The sequence below is a fragment of the Tursiops truncatus genome, chromosome X (assembly GCF_011762595.2).
Source record: "Tursiops truncatus isolate mTurTru1 chromosome X, mTurTru1.mat.Y, whole genome shotgun sequence".
Classification (NCBI taxonomy): Eukaryota; Metazoa; Chordata; class Mammalia; order Artiodactyla; family Delphinidae; genus Tursiops; species Tursiops truncatus.
Genome location: NC_047055.1, coordinates 78,410,011 through 78,430,967, shown reverse-complemented (window position 1 = coordinate 78,430,967; position 20,957 = coordinate 78,410,011). Strand labels below are relative to the sequence as shown.

General features: G+C 35.4%; 1 protein-coding gene across 1 annotated transcript in view; it reads left to right on the top strand.

Moving 5' to 3' along the window:
• TEX11 (testis expressed 11) overlaps positions 1-20,957 on the top strand; it is a 345,588-nt gene that overhangs the window by 178,860 nt on the left and 145,771 nt on the right. The window contains exons 14-15 of the mRNA XM_033849819.2: positions 13,280-13,431; positions 15,611-15,696. Coding sequence (XP_033705710.1) covers positions 13,280-13,431; positions 15,611-15,696 — 238 coding nt within the window. The remainder of the gene's footprint in view (positions 1-13,279; positions 13,432-15,610; positions 15,697-20,957) is intronic.

Sequence of the window (20,957 nt, the reverse complement as noted above, 5' to 3'; positions counted from 1 at the left end):
CTTCTAGGAGTTTTATAATTTCCAGTCTTAACGTTTAGGTCTTTAATCCATGTTGAATTTATTTTTGTATATTGTCTGAGAAAATGTTCTAATTCCATTCTTTTACATGTAAGCTATCCAGTTTTCCCAGCACCAGTTGTTGAAGAGACTGTCTTTTCTCTGTTGTATATTTTTGCCTCCTTTGTTGTAGATTAATTGACCATAGGTGCGTGGGTTTATTTCTGGGCTGTCTATTCTGTTGCATTGATCTGTGTGTCTGTTTGTGCCAATACCATACTGTTTTGATTACTGTAGCTTTGTAGTATAGCCTGAAGTCAGGGAGTGTGATACCTCCAACTTTATTCTTTTTTCTCAAGATTGTTTTGACTGTTTGCAGTCTTTTGTGGTTCCATATAAATTTTAGGATTTTTTGTTCCAGTTCTGTGAAAAATGTCACGGGTATTTTGATAGGGATTGCATTAAATCTGTAGATTGCTTTGGGCAGTATGGACATTTTAACAATGCTCCTAGTGTTCTTATCACTTTAGGAAATTATAAGGGCTGTAGAGGCTCAGTTCTAAGAATCGGGGGCAGAGACCAACATATATTTTCTGTTATCTCATACATATTTCATAATCTGTTAAGTTTCAACCTGATTGTTACAGCTTATTCTTTTTCAGTTCCGGTTTTTGTGAATTTTGATTCTGTCACGCAGTATATTAACTACTCCTCCCAGTTTATGTCATCCTCAGATTTGGTAGGCATGCCCACCTGTCTTCATTTAATTCGGATTAGCACACTTTTTCTTAAAGGACAAGATAGTATATATTTTAGATTTGCGGGCCACAGAGTTTCTGTCACAACTCCTCAACTCTGCCATTATAGTGCAAAAGCAGCCATAGACAATATATAAACAAATGTGGGTGGCTGTGTCCCAATAAAACTCTTTCCCAGTTTCTTTTATTGTGGTAAAATACACATAACTTACTATACTAATCATAAAGTGTACACTTCATTGGTAACGAGTACATTCATATTCTGCAAACATCACCACAGTCCATCTCCAGAACTCTTTTCATCTTGCAAAACTGAAACTCTTTACCCATTAAACAATAAATTCTCTGTTCCCCACTTCTCCCAGTCCTTGGCAACCACCATTCTACTTTTCATCTCTATGAATTTGACTACTCTAGGTACGTTATTTAAGTGGAATCATACAGTATTTGTCTTTTTGTGACTGACTCATTTCACTTAACATAATGTCCTCAAGTTTCACCCATGTTGTAGCATGTGTCAGAATTTTGTTCCATTTTAAGGCTTAAGAATATTCCATTGTGTGTATATACCACATTTTGCTTATCCATTTATTTACAGATGGAAGATAAAACTTCCATGTTTTAGCTATTATGACTAATGCTGCTGTGAATGTGGGTGTAAAAATATTTCTTTGAGAACATGCTTTCGATTCTTTTGGTTATATGCCCAGAAGTGGAACTGCTGGATAATGTAATTCTATTTTTAATTTTTTGAGGAACTGTCATACTGTTTTCACAGTGGATGTACCATTTTGCATTCCCACTAGCAGTACACTAGAGTTCTAACTTCTCTACATTCTCATCAACTTTTTTAAAAAAAATATATTAGTAACTATCCTAATGAGTGTGAGGTGGTATCATGTAGTTTTGATTTGCATTTCCTTAATGACTAGTCATGTTGACCATCTTTTCATGTCATTTTTGGCCATTTGTATATCTTCTTTGGAGAAATGTCTGTTTTAGTCCTCTGCCTGTTTTTTAATCAAGTCGTTTGGTGTTTAATGTTGAGTTTTAGGAGTTCTCTATGTATTCTGGATATCAATCCCTTATCATATAAATCATTTGCAAATATTTTCTTCCATTCTTTGGGTTGCCTTTTTACTCTATTGATAGTGCCTTCTGATGCAAAATACTTAAAATTTTTCATAAAATCCAATTTGTGGGTTTTTTTTGTTTGTTTCCTGTTCTTTTGTTGTCATATCTAAGAAATCATTAACAAATCCAATGACTTGAAGATTTTCCCCTTTGTTTTCTTCTAGGAGTTTTATAGTTTTAGGTCTTAACATTTAGGTCGTGGATCTATTTTGAGTTAATTTTTGTACATGGTGTAAAGTAAGGGTCCAACTTCATTCTTTTGCATGTGATACTGGTTTTCTCAGTATCATTTGTTGAGAAGACTGTCTTTTCCCCATTGAATGGTCTTGGCACTCTTGTCAAAAATCATTTGAATATGTATGTGAGTTTATTTCTGTGTATTCTGTTCTCTTCCATTGCTTTTTTTTTAAACTGTTATTTTGTAGTAAGTTTTGAAATCAGTTAATATGAGTTCTCCAGCTTTGTTCTTTTTCAGAATCATTTTGATTCTTCACAGTTCCTTGAGATTACATATGAATTTTAGGATGAATTGTTCTATTTCTTCAAAAAAATCATTGGGATTTTGATAGGGACTTCATTTAATCTGTAGATCACTTTGGATAGTATTGGCATCTTAACAATACTGTCTTCCAATTCATGAACGTGGAATTTCTTTCCTTTTATTTATGTGTCCTCTAATTTTGTTTAGAAATGTCTTGCAGATTTTATCATACAAGTCCTTCACTTCCTTGGTAAAGTTAATGCTTAAGTATTTTTTATGCTATTGTATATGAGATTGTTTTCTTAATTTTCTTTTCAGATTGTTTATCATCTGTATATAGAAATGCAACTGATTTTTGCATGTTGACTTTGTGTCCTGCTACTTCGTTGAATTCACTTAGTAGTTTTAATAGGTTTTTTTGTGGAATCTTTAGGGTTTTTTACATATAAGATCATAATCATCTATGAACAAAGATAATTTTACTTCTTCCCTTCCAATTTGAATGGATGGCTTTTATTTCTTTTCCTTGCTTTATTTCTCTGGCTAGGATGTCCAATACTATGTTGAACAAAAGTGGCTAAGGCAGGCCTCCTTGCCTTGTTCCTGATCTTAGAGGAAAAAGTTTCAGCCTTTCACTGTTGAGTATGATGTTCACTATGGGTTTTTCCAATATGGCTTTTTAAAAAAAACTTTATTTCCTTCCTTCCTTCCTTCCTTCCTCCCTTCCTCCCTCCCTCCCTCCCTCCCTTTCTCTCTCTTTCTTTCTTGGCTGCATTGGGTCTTAGTTGTGGCATGTAGGATCTGCGTTGAGGCATGCGAGATCCTTTTGTTGCGACACATGGGCACTTTGTTGTGGTGTGCAGAGCTTCTCTCTAGTTGTGGGGTGCGGGTTTTTCTGTCTCTAGTGCGGGCTTCAGAGCTCATGGGCTCTGTAGTTTGTGGCACGTGGGCTCTCTCGTTGAGGTGTGCGAGCTCAGTAGTTGTGGCACGTGGGCTTAGTTGCCCTGTGGCACGTGGGATCTTAGTTCACTGACCAGGGGTTGAACCTGTGTTCCCTGCATTGGAAGGCGGATTCTTTACCACTGGACCACCAGGGAATTTCCACATATGGCTTTTATTATGTTGAGGTAGTTTCCTACCCTTAGCTTGTTGTGTGTGTTTATTATGAAAGGGTGTTGAATTTTTCAGATGATTCTTCTGCATTTGTTGAGATGATCATGTGATTTTTATCTTTCATCCTGTTAATGTGGTATATAACATTTACTGATTTTTGTATTTTGAACCATCTTTACATCCCAGGAATAAGTCCCACTTGGTCATGGTGTATGATCTTTTTAATATGCTGTTGAATTTGGTTTGGTGGTATTTTGTTGAGGATTTTTACACTATATTCATCAGTGATATTGGCCTGTTGTTTTCTTTTCTCATAGTGTCTTTTTCTGTTTTTGTATCAGGGTAATGCTGGCATCATAAAATAAGTATGGAAGTGTTCCTTCCTCTTCAATTTTTTGGAAGAGTTTGAGAAGAATTGCCATTAATTTTTCTTTAAATATTTGGTAGAATTTATGAGTGAAGCCATCAGATCCTGGGCTTTTCTATGTTAGAAGGTTTTTGATTACTGCTTCAATCTCTTTACTAGTTATACGTCTGTCAGGTTTTCTATTTCTTCATGATTCAGGCTTGGTACATGATATATTTCTAGGAATTCATGCATTTATTTCTTCTAGATTATCTAATTTATTAGTGTATAAGTTTTAGTAGTGGTCTTTTATAATCCTTTTGATTTCTGTGGCATCAGTCCTAATGTCTCCTCTTTCATCTCTGATTTTATTTATTTGAGTCTTCTTGCTTTTTTTCTTAGTTAACTATCTAACTAAAGGTTTGTCAGTTTTATCATTTAAAAAACCCAACTCTTAGTTTCATTGAGTATTTTATTGTTTTTTTCTGGCCTCTATTTCATTTATTTCTGCTCTAATTTTATTATTTCCTCCCTTCTGCTAGCTTTTGGTTTAGTTCTTCTCCTCATTCCCTAAGTTCTAAAGTTAGGTGGTTGATTTGAGACTTTCCTTGTTTTAATGTAAGCTTTTATAGTTATAAATTTCTCCCATAGCGCTGCTTTTTCTGTGTCCCATAAGTCTTGGTATGTTGTGTTTCCATTTTTATTCTTCCCTAAGTATTTTCTAATCTTCCTTGTGATTTCTTCTTTGATTCATTGGTTGCTTAAGGCTTGTTTAATTTCTACAGTTTCTGAATTTTCCAGACTTCAAGACTGAGAAACTTATCCCCCCAATACTACATTCAAAAGGAATTTATCACATAAGAGTGAGTTTGCAAATCAGTGGACCTATGACCTGGGTATGACCACAGATGTGTTGCATAGGGATGCATTAATTGCCAGCATTTAACAATTTCACATAAAAATTTGGATTTTTGAGTTCTCTTGAAAAACTTGAAAAAAATCTGGAAACACTTGGTTAATATTCCCACTAAGCAATAATCAGTTGGAACCAAGTGGCAGTTGTTACCTTCAGACGTGGGACATGTATTCTCCAGTTTGACATAGTCCCCACAATGCCTTATTTTCTCCCATATCCTGTGTGTCAGGTTGTCATTTATCATCTTCTTTGTGTCATTATTCTTATAGCAGATATAAGAGGAAAATAAATGTCCATGGCATCCACATCTCTATCAAAAGTGAGGGAATGAAAGCTAGACTGAAAGGAAATTAAAAAATATTCCTGTGTTTAATATGCAAAGAAGTGTGTTGGTATCAAATGAGTACAACTTAATAGCTCATTATGAAATGAAATAAAGTAGAAACTGTGACTAGTATACACAAAAGCAATGTAATGAAAACTTATCAAATTCAATAACAGGACTGAAATTTCAACCAGGTTTATTTTGGAAAGTTAATAAAATAAGCTATCCTATTGTAAAATGCAGTTATATAGTTTTATATTAAGGAAAACAATTGCCCAGGCGTTAAACCCTTTTAAAGATGACAAGTTTACAAAAGTGCGTCTACTGAGTGAGTCATAAAATGTATTCTTAAGTTTCAGGTGTAAATCTAACCAGAAATGCTGTTGTTTGGCATGTTGAAGGTATGACTGATAATTTATTAGACAGGTTGCTTTAAAAGAGTTATTTGTGGTATTTCTGTTGCATGGACATATGTAATACTGCACAGTAAAGTATACTGTGGTGTCAATGAAAATTTTGATAAGACAGAACTTTTGAACATAGTACCTGTGTCGTATAAGTTTAATGTAGATTGATCAAAACAATTTGTGTGTGACTACAGGAGATATTTCTGCAATGGTTAGTTATTAGGATAAATCTTGATTTGGAACTTAAATCCAAGGTGGAAGTATTTTTTAAGAATATAAGACAAGTCTGTTAATTGTATAATTTACCAGGAAACACTGTGTTAAAAAGCTAAAAATGAAACATGTGGATGTAGTAATAACACATGTATGCTGGATATTCTTCTGTGGCTTCAAAAGAGATTATTGCTTTGCTGGGTGAATTTGATGCACAGTAGAGTAGTTGCCTCTACTTCTTGGAACTTAAGGGGCTTAGTTGGATGTGGTGCTGTCACATGTTGGGTTACCCTAGAAGTGGATTTTAAAGATGGAGATTAGTGTACAGATAATTTATTAAGGGGTGGTCTCAGGATCAACACCTATGAGGGAAAGGAAAGGAGGCAGGGCTAGGTAAAGGGAGAAGTTGGGCTGATGTAAAGTCACCATAAGGCTTCAGCTTTACCCCATGGGATGCTCTGAAGCTGGGATGGCCATTCAGAATTGTCCTCAGTTAGGGTGAGAAAACCAGGTCTAGCCCAGTGTTTACTAGTCATTGGATGCCAGCTGCCTTGGGAAGGGAGCATAACCTTGGATGAGGTAGCTCTCTTCAGCCTAGGTAATTCCTAAAGAGCAACCTGGAAATAAATATTTTAGTGTTGAAGGGAAAATCTGGGTGATGCAGCACAGCATTCATGACAGGTGCTAAAGAGATCTTTTTGAACTGTTGAAAGAATTAAACTTATGTCATCTATGGGAAACACCCCTGCCTCAGCTCAAAGACTTGACCTCTGTGGTGAATATGACAACTCATGTAAACACTCTGAATCTCTCTACAAATGCAGTAAGTAAATGAATGTAAGTTTAAATTCACATGTTCTTAGGGAAGTCGTTTCTTTGGGAAACTCATTTAGCAGGGACTAATCTGACTCACTTTTCTATGCTGAAATTGATTTCCAAAGATGGAAGTGATTACCTGAACTACATACTCAAAGTTTTAGACTTGAAGATTGAATTCTTAAGAATATGTTTTCTGATTTCCAACATTATAATAGTGAAAAATATTGTTTATTTTGCCTTTCTCAAGTAATATTACTAATGTGAATAAAGAACTACAAATTGACCTTCACTATACTGTGGTACAAAATTCTAATTAGACAAATATGGAATATCAGATGTAGTAGACATTTACTGCTTTTGGTCAGTCATCACTCATTCATCTACCTTCTTATTGATAACATTATCCAAATTTCCATTTAGGTATCTACTTCTTCCCTATCAGTATGCATGGACATTGACATATTGGTGTAGAAGAAAAAGTTTCAGTTTTCTGTTTCCAAATCAAGAAGATAATCAGTTTCAAAAGGAAAATTTGATAAATTAAGTGTTTATATTTTTAGATTTCAAATTTAAAATATAGCTTCTATTTTTTACAGGTTTGTACTATGTTAACATGCTTGTACTATCATTCAGTTAATAATAAAGCTTGATTACATATCTGGCAGGTTTTTGTTTTAACATCTTTATTGGAGTATAATTGCTTTACAATGGTGTGTTAGTTTCTGCTGTATAACAAAGTGAATCAGCTATATGTATACATACATCCCCATATCTCCTCCCTCTTGCATCTCCCTCCTACCCTACCTATCCCACTCCTCTAGGTGGGCACAAAGCACTGAGCTGATCTCCCTGTGCTATGCAGCTGTTTCCCACTAGCTATCTGTTTTACATTAGGTAGTCTCTATATATCCATGCCAATCTCTCACTTCATCCCAGCTTCCCCTTCCCCTCCCCGAGTCCTCAAGTCCATTCTCTACATCTGCATCTTTATTCCTGTCCCGCCCCTAGGTTCTTCAAAATGATGTTTGTTTGTTTTTTTAGATTCCATATATATGTGTTAGCATATGGTATTGTTTTTTCTCTTTCTGACTTACTTCACTCTGTATGACACACTCTAGGTCTATCCACCTCAATACAAATAACTCAATTTTGTTTCTTTTTATGGCTGAGTAATATTCCATTATATATATGTACCACATCTTCTTTATCCATTTATCTGTCAGTGGGCAGTTAGATTGCTTCCATGTCCTGGCTATTGTAAATAGTGCTGCAGTGAACATTGTGGTACGTGACTCTTTTTTATTTGAACATTGTGGTACATGACTCTTTTTTTTTTTTTTTTTTTTTTTGCGGTATGCGGGCCTCTCACTGCTGTGCTCTCTCCCGTTGCGGAGCACAGGCTCCGGATGTGCAGGCTCAGCGGCCATGGCTCATGGGCCCAGCTGCTCCGCGGCACATGGGATCCTCCCGGACCAGGGCACGAACCCATGTCCCCTGCATCGGCAGGCGGACTCTCAACCACTGCACCACCAGGGAAGCCTTACGTGACTCTTTTGAATTATGGTTTTCTCAGGTTATATGCCCAGGAGTGGGATTGCTGGATCATATGGTAGCTCTGTTTTCTGTTTTTTAAGGATCCTCCATACTGTTCTCCATAGTGGCTGTACCAGTTTACATTCCCACTAGCAGTGTAGGAGGGTTCCCTTTTAGGCACATCCTCTCCAGCATTTATTACTTGTAGACTTTTTGATGATGGCCATTTGGACTGGTGTGAGGTGATACCTCATTGTAGTTTTGATTTTCATTTTTTTAATAATTAGTGATGTTGAGCATCTTTTCATGTGGTTTTTAGCCATCTGTATGTTTTACTTGGAGAAATGTCTATTTAGATCTTCCACCCATTTTTTGATTGGGTAGTTTGTTTTTCTTATGTTGAGCTGTGTGAGCTGTTTGTATATTTTGGAGATGAATCCCTTGTCAGTTGCTTTGTTTTCAAATATTTTCTCCCATTCTGAGGGTTGTCTTTTCGTTTTGTTTATGGTTTCCTTTGCTGTGCAAAAGCTTTTAAGTTTAATAAGATCACATTTGTTTATTTTTGTTTTTATTTTCATTACTCTAGGAGGTGGATCAAAAAAGATCTTGTTACTATTTATGTCAAAGAGTCTTCTGCCTATGTTTTCCTCTAAGAATTTTATAGTATCCAGCCTTACATTTAGGTCTTTAATCCATTTTGATTTTATTTTTGTGTACGGTGTTAGCAAGTGTTCTAATTTCATTCTTTTACATATAGCTGTCCAGTTTTCCCAGCACCACTTCTTGGAGAGACTGTCTTTTCTCCATTGTAGATTCTTATCTCCTCTTTCATAGATTTGGTGACCATAAGTGCATGGATTTATCTCTGGACTTTTATCCTATTCCATTAATCTATATCTCTGTTTTTGTGCCAGTACCATACTGTCTTGATTACTGTAGCTTTGTAGTGTAGTGTGAAGTCGGGGAGCCTGATTCCTCCAGCTCCGTTTTTCTTTCTCAAGATTGCTTTGGCTCTTTGGGGTCTTTTGTGTTTCCAACAAATTGTGAAATTTTTTGTTCTCTTTCTGTGAAAAATGCCATTGGTAGTTTGATAGGGATTGCATTGAATCTGTAGATTGCTTTGGGTAGTAGAGTCATTTTCACAATGTTATTCTTCGAATCCAAGAACATGGTATATTTCTCCATCTGTGTCACCTTGATTTCTTTCATCAGTATCTTATAGTTTTCTGAGTACAGGTCTTTTGCCTCTTTAAGTACGTTTATTCATAGGTATTTTATTCTTTTTGTTGCAGTGGTAAATGGGGTTGTTTCCTTAATCTCTCTTTCTGATCTTTCACTGTTAGTGTATAGGAATGCAAGAGATTTCTGTGTATGAGTTTTCTATTGTGAAACTTTGCCAAATTCATTAATGAACTCTAGTAGTTTTCTAGTAGCATCTTTAGGATTTTTCTATGTATAGTATCATGTCATCTGCAAACAGTGACAGTTTTACTTCTTCTTTTCCAATTTAGATTCCTTTTATTTCTTCTTCTTCTCTGATAGCCATGGCTAGGACTTCCAAAACTATGTTGAATAGAAGTGGCAAGAGTGGACCTCCTTATTACTGATCTTAGAGGAAATGCTTTCACCTTTTCACCATTGAGAATGATGTTGGCTGTGGGTTTGTCATATATGTCCTTTATTATGTTGAGGTGGGTTCCCTCTAAGCCCACTTTCTGGACAACACTATGAGATTAGAAATCAGTTACAGGAAAAAAAACTGTGAAAAACCACAAACCCATGGAGGCTAACAATATGTTACTACGTATTCAATGGATTACTGAAGAAAGAAATCAAAGAGGATATCAAAAAATACCTAGAGACAAACAACAATGAAAACACAGCAATCCAAAACCTATAGGACACTGCAAAAGCAGTTTTAAGAGAGAAGTTTATAGCAATACAATCTTACTTCAAGAAACAAGAAAAATCTCAAATAAACCACCTATCTTCACACCTATAGCAACCAGAGAAAGAAGACAAACAAAACCCAAAGTTAGTAGAAGGAAAGAAATCATAAAGATCACAGCAGAAATAAATGAAATAGAGATGAAGACAATAACAGCAACGATTAATGAAACTGAAAGCTGGTTCTTTGAGAAGATGAACAAAATTTATAAACCTTTAGCTGGACTCATCAAGAAAAAGAGGGAGAGGAATTAAATCAATAAAATTAGAAATGAAAAAGGAAATGTTATAACAGATACCACAGAAATACAAAGGATCATGAGAGATTACTACAAGCAACTATATGCCAATAAAATGGACAACCAGAAGAAATGGACAAATTCTTAGAAAGATACAACCGTCCAGGTCTGAGCCAGGAAGAAATAGAAAATATGAACAGACCAGTCACAAGTACTGAAATTGAAGCTGTGATTAAAAGTCTTAAAACAAACAAAAGTCCAAGATCAGATGGCTTCACAGGCGAATTCTATGAGACATTTATAGAAGAGTTAACACCTACTCTTCTGAAACTCTTCCAAAAATTTGCAGAGGAAGGAACACTCCCAAGCTCATTTTATGAGGCCACCATCACCCTGATACCAAAATGAGACAAAGATATCCCCAAAAAAGGAAATTACAGGCCAGTATCACTGATGAATAGAGATGCTAAAATCCTCAACAAAATACTAGCACACTGAATCCAACAACACATTAAAAGGATCATACACCTTGATCAAGTGGGATTTATCTCAGGGATGCAAGGATTCGTCAGTATATGCAAATCAATCAGTGTGATACACCACATTAACAAATTGAAGAATAAAAACCATATGATCATTTCAGTAGATGCAGAAAAGCTCAACACCGATTTGTGATATTTTCATTTTTTAATTAAAAATTTTTTGAAGTTTTAAATTGTGGTAAAATACACAAAGCATAAAACATACCATGTTAACTGTTTTTAAGTGTACAGTTCATCAGTGTTAAGTACATTCACATTGTTAAGTTTGTTACAATTAACATTCATAGTGTTAAGTATGTTAACCAAACTCCAGAGCTATTTTCGTCCTGCACATTTAAAACTTTGCACCCATTAAGCAGCAAGTCCCTATTCTCCCCTTTCCCAGTCCCTGGCATACACCGTTCTACTTGCCGTCTCTATTAATTTGACTACTGTAAGTACCTCATATTAGTGAGATCATACACTATTTTTCCTTTTGTTACTATTTCATTTAGCATAGTGTCCTCAAGGTTCATCAGTGTTGTAGCATGTGTCAGAATTTCCTCCTTCTGAAAGGCTGAATAACATTCCACTGTGTGTATATACTGCATTTTTTTTAATCCATTCATCCATCGATGGAGACTTGTATTACTTGCACCTTTTGGCTATCGTGAATAATACTGCTATGCAAGTGGGTGTAAAAATATTTCTTTGAGACCCTGCGTTCAGTTATTTTGGGTTTATACCCAGAAGTAGAATTAGTAGATCATATGGAAATTCTGTTTTTAATTTTTTAAAGGAATCACCATACTGTTTTCCATAGTAGTTGCACCATTTTACATTCCCAGCTACAGTGCACAGGTTTCCAGTATTCCCACATTCTTGCCAACACTTGTTATTTTTTGTTTCTGTGACAGTAGCCATCCTAATGGGTGTGAGGTATATCTCATTGTGGCTTTGATTTGCATTTCCCTAATTATTAGTGATGTCAAGTATTTCATGTGATTTTTGCCAGTTGTATAATCTTCTTTGGAAAAATGTCTATTCAAGCCCTTTGCCCATTTTTAAGTCAGTTGATTTTTCATTGTTGAGTTTTAGGGGTTCCTTATATATCTGGATATTAACTCTGTATCAGACGTATGATTTGCAAATATTTTCTCCCATTTCATAGGTTGCCTTTTCAACTCTGTTGATTGTGTTCTTTTATACACAAAATTTTAAAATTTTGACGTAGTCCAGTTTATTTTTACTTTTGTTACTTGTGCTTTTGGTGTCATATCAAAGAAATCATTGCCAAATCCAGTGTTGTAAAGATTTTTCCCTTATATTTTCTTCTAAAAGTTTTATATTTTAGCTCTTCCATTTAGGTCTTTGATCTGTTTGGAGTTCATTTTTGTATATGGTGTAAGGTAAAAGTCCAATTTCATTCTTTTGCTTCTGGATATCCAGTTGTCCCTGCACCGTTTATTGACAAGACGGTTTTTTTTCCTCCATGGAATGCTCTTGGCACCTTTGTCGAAAATCATTTGACCATATATGTGAGAATTTATTTCTAGACTCTCTTCTATTCCATTGGTGTATTTGTGTCTTTATGCCAGTACCACATTATTTTGATTACTGTATCTTTGTAGTAAATTTTGATGTCATGAAGTATGAGTCCTCCAGCTTTGTTCTTCTGTTTCAGGATTGTTTTGGCTCTTCTGGGTACCTTGATATTCTGTTTTATTTTTAGGATGGAGTTTTTCATTTCTGCAAAAAATGTCAGTGGGATTTTCATAGGGATTGCATTACATCTGTAGATCACTTTGGGAGTATTGCCATCTTAACAATATTAAGTCTTCCAATCCATGAGCTGTTTGCATTTAAAATAATCATTATCTACTGGTATATTATTTGTGTAATAAGCATAAATAAATTTTTAAAAGAATTGTTGGCAGAGGGAATTGGTAAATTTCTTTTTCTTCTTTCACTTTTATTGAGATATAATTGACATTCAGCACTGTATAAATTTAAGCTATACAGCATAATGACTTGAAATGGTGGTCAAAAGGTAGAAACTTCCAGTTATAAGATAAATAAATACTGGGGATGTAATGTACATGATGACTATAGTAAACAGTGCTGTATGGTATATTTGAAAGTTGCTAAGAAAGTATAAAAGTTCTCATGAACAGGGACTGATAAATTTGTAATGTCAGTTTATGTATCTTCACTTTATGGATCTCATGTTCCAATATTTATAAACTGACATAAGTTTTGGAGAAAAAGAACCAATTAGATACTAGTAGAGAAATGATTATCTGACTCTATGTGTTCATAAAAAGAAAATGTTTGTGGCTTGATAAATTAAACAAATTGAATTAAATTATTTACTGTTAACCAATAGGCTTATTTAGACATTTAATGATATTAACTAAGTTCAGATATAGTTTTATCTTGTCTGTTTTGCTCATACTCAAACAAACTTTCACCTTGTTAATTAAAAATGTTATTTTATTCACACCACTTAAAATTGTGTCTCATTGAACAGAGAATCTCTTGGGTCTTATTTCCTGAAGATTATCTGTGAACATTTTAAGTCATCAGAAAATATTGGTAAAGCTCTACTGTTCCATGTTGAAATGCTTTTACAAAGGAAGGAAGAATTGCTTGCCACGGAGAAGATTGAAGAAATCATTATAGGTCAGTAGGATTTCTGCAGGTGTTTTAGAAAGGTGTTAATATGCATGTAGTTCTAAGATGGAGGTCAGAACAGTAGCAAAATCCTCAGGTCAACAGATTTTTTCCTTTCTCTCACTTCCTTTTTTTTTGTCCTTAATACCCTTTGACTATAACAACTCACCTATCCAGATTCCACATATTTGGCAAGCTAGAATGAAAGCTAACAAAGATAACAAAACATCAACAAAAACAGACAAACCTCTGAGCTTAAACCTCATGTGTAATGGAAAATTGTGAGATTATAAGCCTAATTTCATGTTTCAGTTTGATCTCAAATTAGCTGTGTACCTTCAGGCAAGTCAGTAATATCTCTGGATCTTTTTCCAACTATAAAATGAAGGTTGTGAACTACATTCCTACTTTTTAACTTCTTTTTAGCAGCAGCAGCAGCATCCTTTTGTGATGCAATTGTATATGAACCCTGCCCCCAATAAAATAGACTAGAGTTGCTGTGGTTAAAGCAGAGATGTAGAGCCAGATCTCAGCATTCCATTAATCCCCCATCTCTCTGTAGAACCCTATACCCTGAAGAACACAGAGAGTATGATCCCTTTATTAGAAAATTCTTGCCCTGATCTGTCTTTCCTACTCTATACATATATAGAGATATAACTGGAATGATAGTCACTAATGTTAACACTGGAATTTATTCTGAGTGGTGGCAGTTTAGGTGATTTATTACTTTCTTTGTTTTTTACCAGATTGCTTGAATTTTTATAAGTATGTATCATGTTTTTATAAAAACAAAGTCATTGATTTTTTTAAAGGAAATCTTTTGACTAGATAATCTCTAAGGGTCTTTTGAACTCTAGATTCTATGAACTGTATTTTACTGATGACACCCTTCCTCCATATCCTCACTAAGAATCCAGTTATTTTTAGACCCAGTGTTGTTAAGCTTGGTTATCTGGTTTTCCAACCCTCAGCATTTTAATGGTAGCATATTATAAAGGGAGAAAGGACCTACAGGGAAATATACAGATAACCCGATCACAAGGGAGGGAAAAACCTTATAAATTATATAAAACAATTTCAAGTATTTAAAAAAGTATAATAATCTGTACTACATAATAATTACTGAAGGCATCATTATGATATACTATCAGTACAGTAAAATACAATAGTTGTTAGTGTTGACCTTGAATAGTCAAGCAAAAGTTAAATTGTGCTTCAGAAAACTAGAATGTATGTTTAGAAAAACATAATTCATAAAACATAATTTTTAGAAAAATTAAGAACTTTAAATGATTCAGACTTTTTAAAATAAAAAATTATTTTATGTTTAATGAAAGTAAACTGCCATGTAACTAGAAAACTTTGCTATCCAGAATAACTAATTTTCTAAGATTACAGTTAACCCAAGTTATATTGTTATATCTAATTATACACTTACACTTTCAAAGTATGATAATATTTTAACACACAAGCTTTATGTAGCTTTTTACTCTCATGTGAGTATTTTTAACTAAGTCATGGAACAAACTATGTCTGCTGAGGGGTCAGAGACTCTCAGTTTTCTAATCAAGACTTTCATGGAAATTGATAGTGCCAAAGGGGTGGAAGTGAAAGGGATATAGAATTCTATTATAGCTTAAACTTTACCTTAGTGTGTGATAATGTATTTGAACCCTGTAAATGTCTAGACCAGAAACAATCAGACATGAGTTACAATTTAAAGTAATAGAGTTTATGTGTAAACGTGGTCTTAAAGTATTTTACAAAGGCTTTAAGGTATAATTGGCCTTTCTTGGGACCTTGATCTGATCTAGTTAGTACGTAATAGTATAAACACTTCTTATTAATGATTTCTAGCATTGCTGTCTGTTCATTGATAATAACATTAAGGCACCAGATGATGATCAAATTTGGAACTTAGAAAATACGTTAAAAAGAGACTAGGCTGGAAAACTATTACAGATTGATGGGCGAATTACTACAGTGATTCTAGCAAACTCTGATTGTATTGCATAATCAATTTTGCTAGTAAATCTAAAATTGATGATGAAAACCTGTCTGAATGTGATTGTGTTTGTAGCCATTACTTAAAGAGTATAGGTTCTGAAGAGCACAGTTAGTGCTCTTTATTTAATGTAATAGATCTTGATTCTTGTTTTTAGAACTTGGGTTTTTTTTTTTTCAGGTCACCAAACAGGAAGACAACTGACAACAGAATTAGTAGGCTGTTTACACAACATTCTATGGAAAAAAGCTGCCCAAAGTTTTCAGGTTTGGGAATAATCTATTTTCATTCTTTATATTCTTTCTTCACCCCAACAAATAAAACAATGTATTCACTATAAAAATCATAGAGCATTAAGTACTTTAATAATCTCTTTCTGCTTAGGTACTGTCTATTTATTAAATATTTATAATGTAGAATTTTAATGTGCATTGGACAAGAATTTATTTAAAAATTCTAAGATGTGGACTTCCCTGGTGGCGCAGTGGTTAAGAATCTGCCTGCCAATGGAGGGGACACGGGTTTGATCCCTGGTCCAGGAAAATCCCACGTGCCGCGGAAGCAACTAAGCCCATGCTCCTCAACTACTGAGCCTGCACTCTAGAGCCCACGAGCCACAACTGCTGAGCCCACGTGCCTAGAGCCCGTGCTCTGCAACAAGAGAAGCCACCACAATGAGAAGCCCGCACGCCACAATGAAGAGTAGCCCCCACTCGCTGCAACTAGAGAAAGCCCACATGCAGCAACAAAGACTCACCGCAGCCAAAAATAAATAAAGTAACTTATTTATTTTTTAAAAAATAAACTAAAAATAAAGATACTAAGATGTGATTCATCCCCATTGGGAGTTTACAGGGTAGGGAAATGACATCACTGATATTAAGATATAGGAAAGTATAATTTATTTTAACATGAGGAGCAAGAAAGAGGGTTTTATTTCCTTTAAAAATTGAGGTATGGAGCACAGAGGATTTTTAGGGCAGTGAAAATACTTTGAATGATACTATAATCATGGACGCATGTCATTATCCATTTGTCTAAATCCATAGAATGTACAACACCAAGAGTGAACCCTAATGTAAGTTCATCAGTTGTAACAAATACACCATTCTGGTAGAGGGTGTTGATGATGGGGGAGGCTGTACATGTGTTGGGTCAGGAGGTATCTAGCAGATATCTGTACATTCCTCTCACTTTTGCTGTGATCCCAAAACTGCTCTTAAAAAAAACCTTTTAAAAACATTGTGGTGTAATAAAAATGGAAAAAAATGTAGTAATATTTTTTCTTTATACAAAACAGTCCAGGTTTACTGTAGAAAATTTGAAACCACAGATAAGTTTTTTAAAAAGAATAGTTATTCTTAATCCAATCACTCTTAAAATTTTATATATTGCCTTCTAATCCATATGCATTTGTGTGTGTATGTGTAAGAAAGGACGTACTGTTTTAGTGGATTTCCACTTCCAACCAAAATGTAAGAGACCTGGTTGATGTCCTTGCCTGAATAACACCTTGCTCCCTCTCCCTACCTCCAAAAAATCAAGACAAAACACATGAAAAAATGGTTTTCAAGACACTGGACATTAGGCAATGGAGAGTGATCTCTGGTAGATAGGAAATAAACAAGGTGAGCACTGCAGTTGTTCAGCTTACTACCTTGAGTTTCCAGGCTGTAGCATAGGAATAGAAACTGAAGTGGACTATGACATAAATCACAGTAAGATCATTTTTGACCCACCGCCTAGAGAAATGGAAATAAAAACAAAAATAAACAAATAGGACCTAATGAAACTTCGAAGCTTTTGCACAGCAAAGGAAAGCATAAACAAGATGAAAAGACAACCCTCAGAATGGGAGAAAATATTTGCAAATGAAGCAACTGACAAAGGATTAATCTCCAAAATATACAAGCAGCTCATGCACCTCAATATCAAAAACACAAACAGCCCAATCCAAAAAGGGGCAGAAGACCTAGATAGACATTTCTCCAAAGAAGATGTACAGATTGCCAACAAATACATGAAAGGATGCTCAACATCACTAATCATTAGAGAAATGCCAATGAAAGCTACAATGAGGTATCACCTCACACCAGTCAGAATGGCCATCATCAAAAAATCTACAAACAATAAATGTTGGAGAGAGTGTGGAGAAAAGGGAACCCTCTTGCACTGTTGGTGGGAATGTAAATTGATACAGCCACTATGGAGAACCGTATGGAGGTTGCTTAAACTAAAAATAGAACTACCATATGACCCAGCAATCCCACTCGAGGGCATATACGCTGAGAAAACCATAATTCAAAAAGAGTCATGTACCACAATGTTTGTTGCAGGTCTATTTACAGTAGCCAGGACATGGAAACAACCTAAGTGTCCATTGACAGATGAATGGATAAAGAAGATATGGCTCATATATACAATGTAATATTACTCAGCCATAAAAAGAAAGTTGAGTTATTTGTAGTGAGGTGGATGGACCTGGAGTCTGTCATACAGAGTGACGTAAGTCAAAGAGAATAACAAATACCATATGCTAACACATATATATGGAATCTAAAAAAAAAATGGTTCTGAAGAACCTAGGGGCAGGACAGGAATAAAGACACAGATGTAGAGAATGTGGACTTGAGGACACGGGGACAGGGAAGGGTAAGCTGGGGCAAAGTGAGAGAGTGGCATTGACATATATACACTACTAAATGTAAAATAGATAGCTAGTGGGAAGGAGCTACATCACTCGGGGAGATCACCTCGGTGCTATGTAACCACCGAGAGGAGTGGGATAGGGAGGGTGGGAGGGAGTTGCAAGAGGGAGGGGATATGGGGATATATGTATACATATAGCTGATTCACTTTGTTATACATCAGAAACTAACCATTGTAAAGCAATTATACTCCAATAAAGATGTTGGAAAAAAAAAAGGAAAGAAACTGAAGTGGATCCTAGCAGGCTTCCTAATTTGAGGAGTTGGAGCTGAGAGTCTGGGAAGACTGATGTAGCTAGAATTCATAGGACAGAGTATCAGAGAGGAGAACAGAGCAAGAAAGAGAACTCCATAATCAGAGAATCCTTCTCAAGTGTTTAGTGGAGTACTGATCAAGATAATATGGGATGAAAATACCTAAAGCCAGATGAGTCACCATCTAAAAGTATTAGAACAGTGCCTGGCACTCACACAGGTCTGGGAATAGAACCTGTTCATACCAGCCAGACTGGAAAACTTCTAATTCATGGGGCATTGGGTAGAGAATTCAGAAAGGTCTTGTTTTGCTAGTGGGGAGTAATTAGTCCTAAACTGAGCACTGTTCCAGACCAACCTGAAAAATCATAAAAGTATGACCTGAAAGGATCAAATTGGTCCCAAGGAATTTAAGTGCTTGCCAGAGTAGAGGTCAAGGATATTTACCAGAATGCAGAACTATCCAGCACCCGACAAGGTAAAGTTTATAACGTCTGGCATCTAATAATAAATTACCGGGCTTCCCTGGTGGCACAGTGGTTGAGAGTCCACCTGCCGATGCAGGGGACACGGGTTCATGCCCCGGTCTGGGAAGATCCCACATGCTGTGGAGCGGCTGGGCCCGTGAGCCATGGCCGCTGAGCCTGTGTGTCCGGAGCCTGTGCTCCGCAATGGGAGAGGCTACAACAGTGAGAGGCCCGCATACTGCAAAATAAATAAATTACCAAGCATACAAACAGGCAGGAAAATACAACCTATAATGAAGAAAAGAAGCAACAATTGAAACTAACATAGAAGTTAACATTAGCAGAGGACATTAAAATAGCTCTTATAATTGTATTCTATATATTCAAGAAGTTAGGTAGAGACATGGAAGATACAAAAGACCCAAATCAAACTTCCAGAGATGAAAAGTATGTCTAGGATCAAAAATATACTGCATAGTATTAACATCAGATTAGACATTGCAGAAGGATGGATATGTTAATTGTGGTCGTCATTTCACAGTGTATACATATATCAAAACATCTTGTTTTATACATTAAGGTGCTGCAAAATAGAATGATATTCTTATTTTCTTTTAGAGGGTCTCTGTTTCTTTACTGAGCAAGTAAAAAATTATTTCAGAATTCCCTTCTTGTATTGAATCTTTTTTTCTCTCATTTTCCAGTCTTGCAGGATAATTTTTTTAACTCCCACTTCCCAAACTGTAGAAGAATGTAATCTTAATTCTAAATAGTCAAAGGCAGTGTTATACCTCCTCAGCACAGTTGTTTCTAGTAGGGAGTGAGTTTTATTCCTTTTAGGTACTAATGACTCCTGTCTTTCATTGAAAAATGTGAAGTTTCTTGGTAGGGTACAGGGGACTCATCTACGTTACCTTGGTGTGCATGAGCAATCTTAATTTTCTTATCTTAAAAAAAGTTATCCAGGTCATTTCTATTAGATTTTTTGTAATAGCTTCTTACCATTGAAAATTTTAAAGTGCCTCAAAAGTAAGAAAATATTTTTGTACAAAAACATAGCATTTAGGGCTTCCCTGGGGGCACAATGGTTGAGAGTCCGCCTGCCGATGCAGGGGACACAGGTTCGTCCCCCAGTCCAGGAAGATCCCACATGCTGCGGAGTGGCTGGGCCTGTGAGCCATGGCCGCCGAGCCTGCGCATCCGGAGCCTGTGCTCTGCAACGGGAGAGGCCACAACAGTGAGAGGCCTGCGTACTGCAAAAAAAAAAAAAAAAAAAAACCACAAAAAAAACAGCCATAGCATTTAATTAAAATAGTGAAAAACCTGGAAATTTACTAAAATATCTTACATTTTCTTATCCTACGTAGCAACATAGATTAATATTTACAAAATGAAGTTAAATGGAAAGAATAGAAAATGAAATTGTAATATAAAGTGTGATTACAACTATATAAAAATACAAAAGGGTAAAATTAAAATGGAATGTGGAAAAATGAAAATAGCTGTATTCAAATGGTAAATTATGGGTGTTCTCTTTTAACATTTTTATCATTGTTGTTTTAATAACTTTTAAATCGTATTCTGAGTTTTCTAGGGTGGCTCACCACCCTCTCCGACTCTTCATCCCATATGTGAAATTTCATTTTTTTTGGCTTTATTGAAGTATAATTGACAAAATTATGATTAAAGTGTACAATGTGATGATTTAATCTGATATACATATACATTGTGAAAGGGGTCTAATGACTTACTTAACACGTCCATCACCTCACATATTTACCTTTTTTCTTTTTGGTGAGAACATTTAAGTTCTGCTCTCTTAGCAAAATTCAGTTATACAATCCAGTATTACCAACTATAGTCACCATATATCTAATGTATGTATTAGATCCTCGGACCGTTTTCATCTTATAACTGAAAGTTTGTACCCTTTTACCAACCATTCTCCATTTCCCCCACCCTCAAACCCCTGGAAAACACCATTCTACTCTGTGTTTCTATGAGTTTGACTTTTTTTTCTTTACTTCAGATTCTACATATAAGTGATACCATGCAATGTTTGTCTTTCTCTTTCTGGCTTATATCATTTAGCATAAT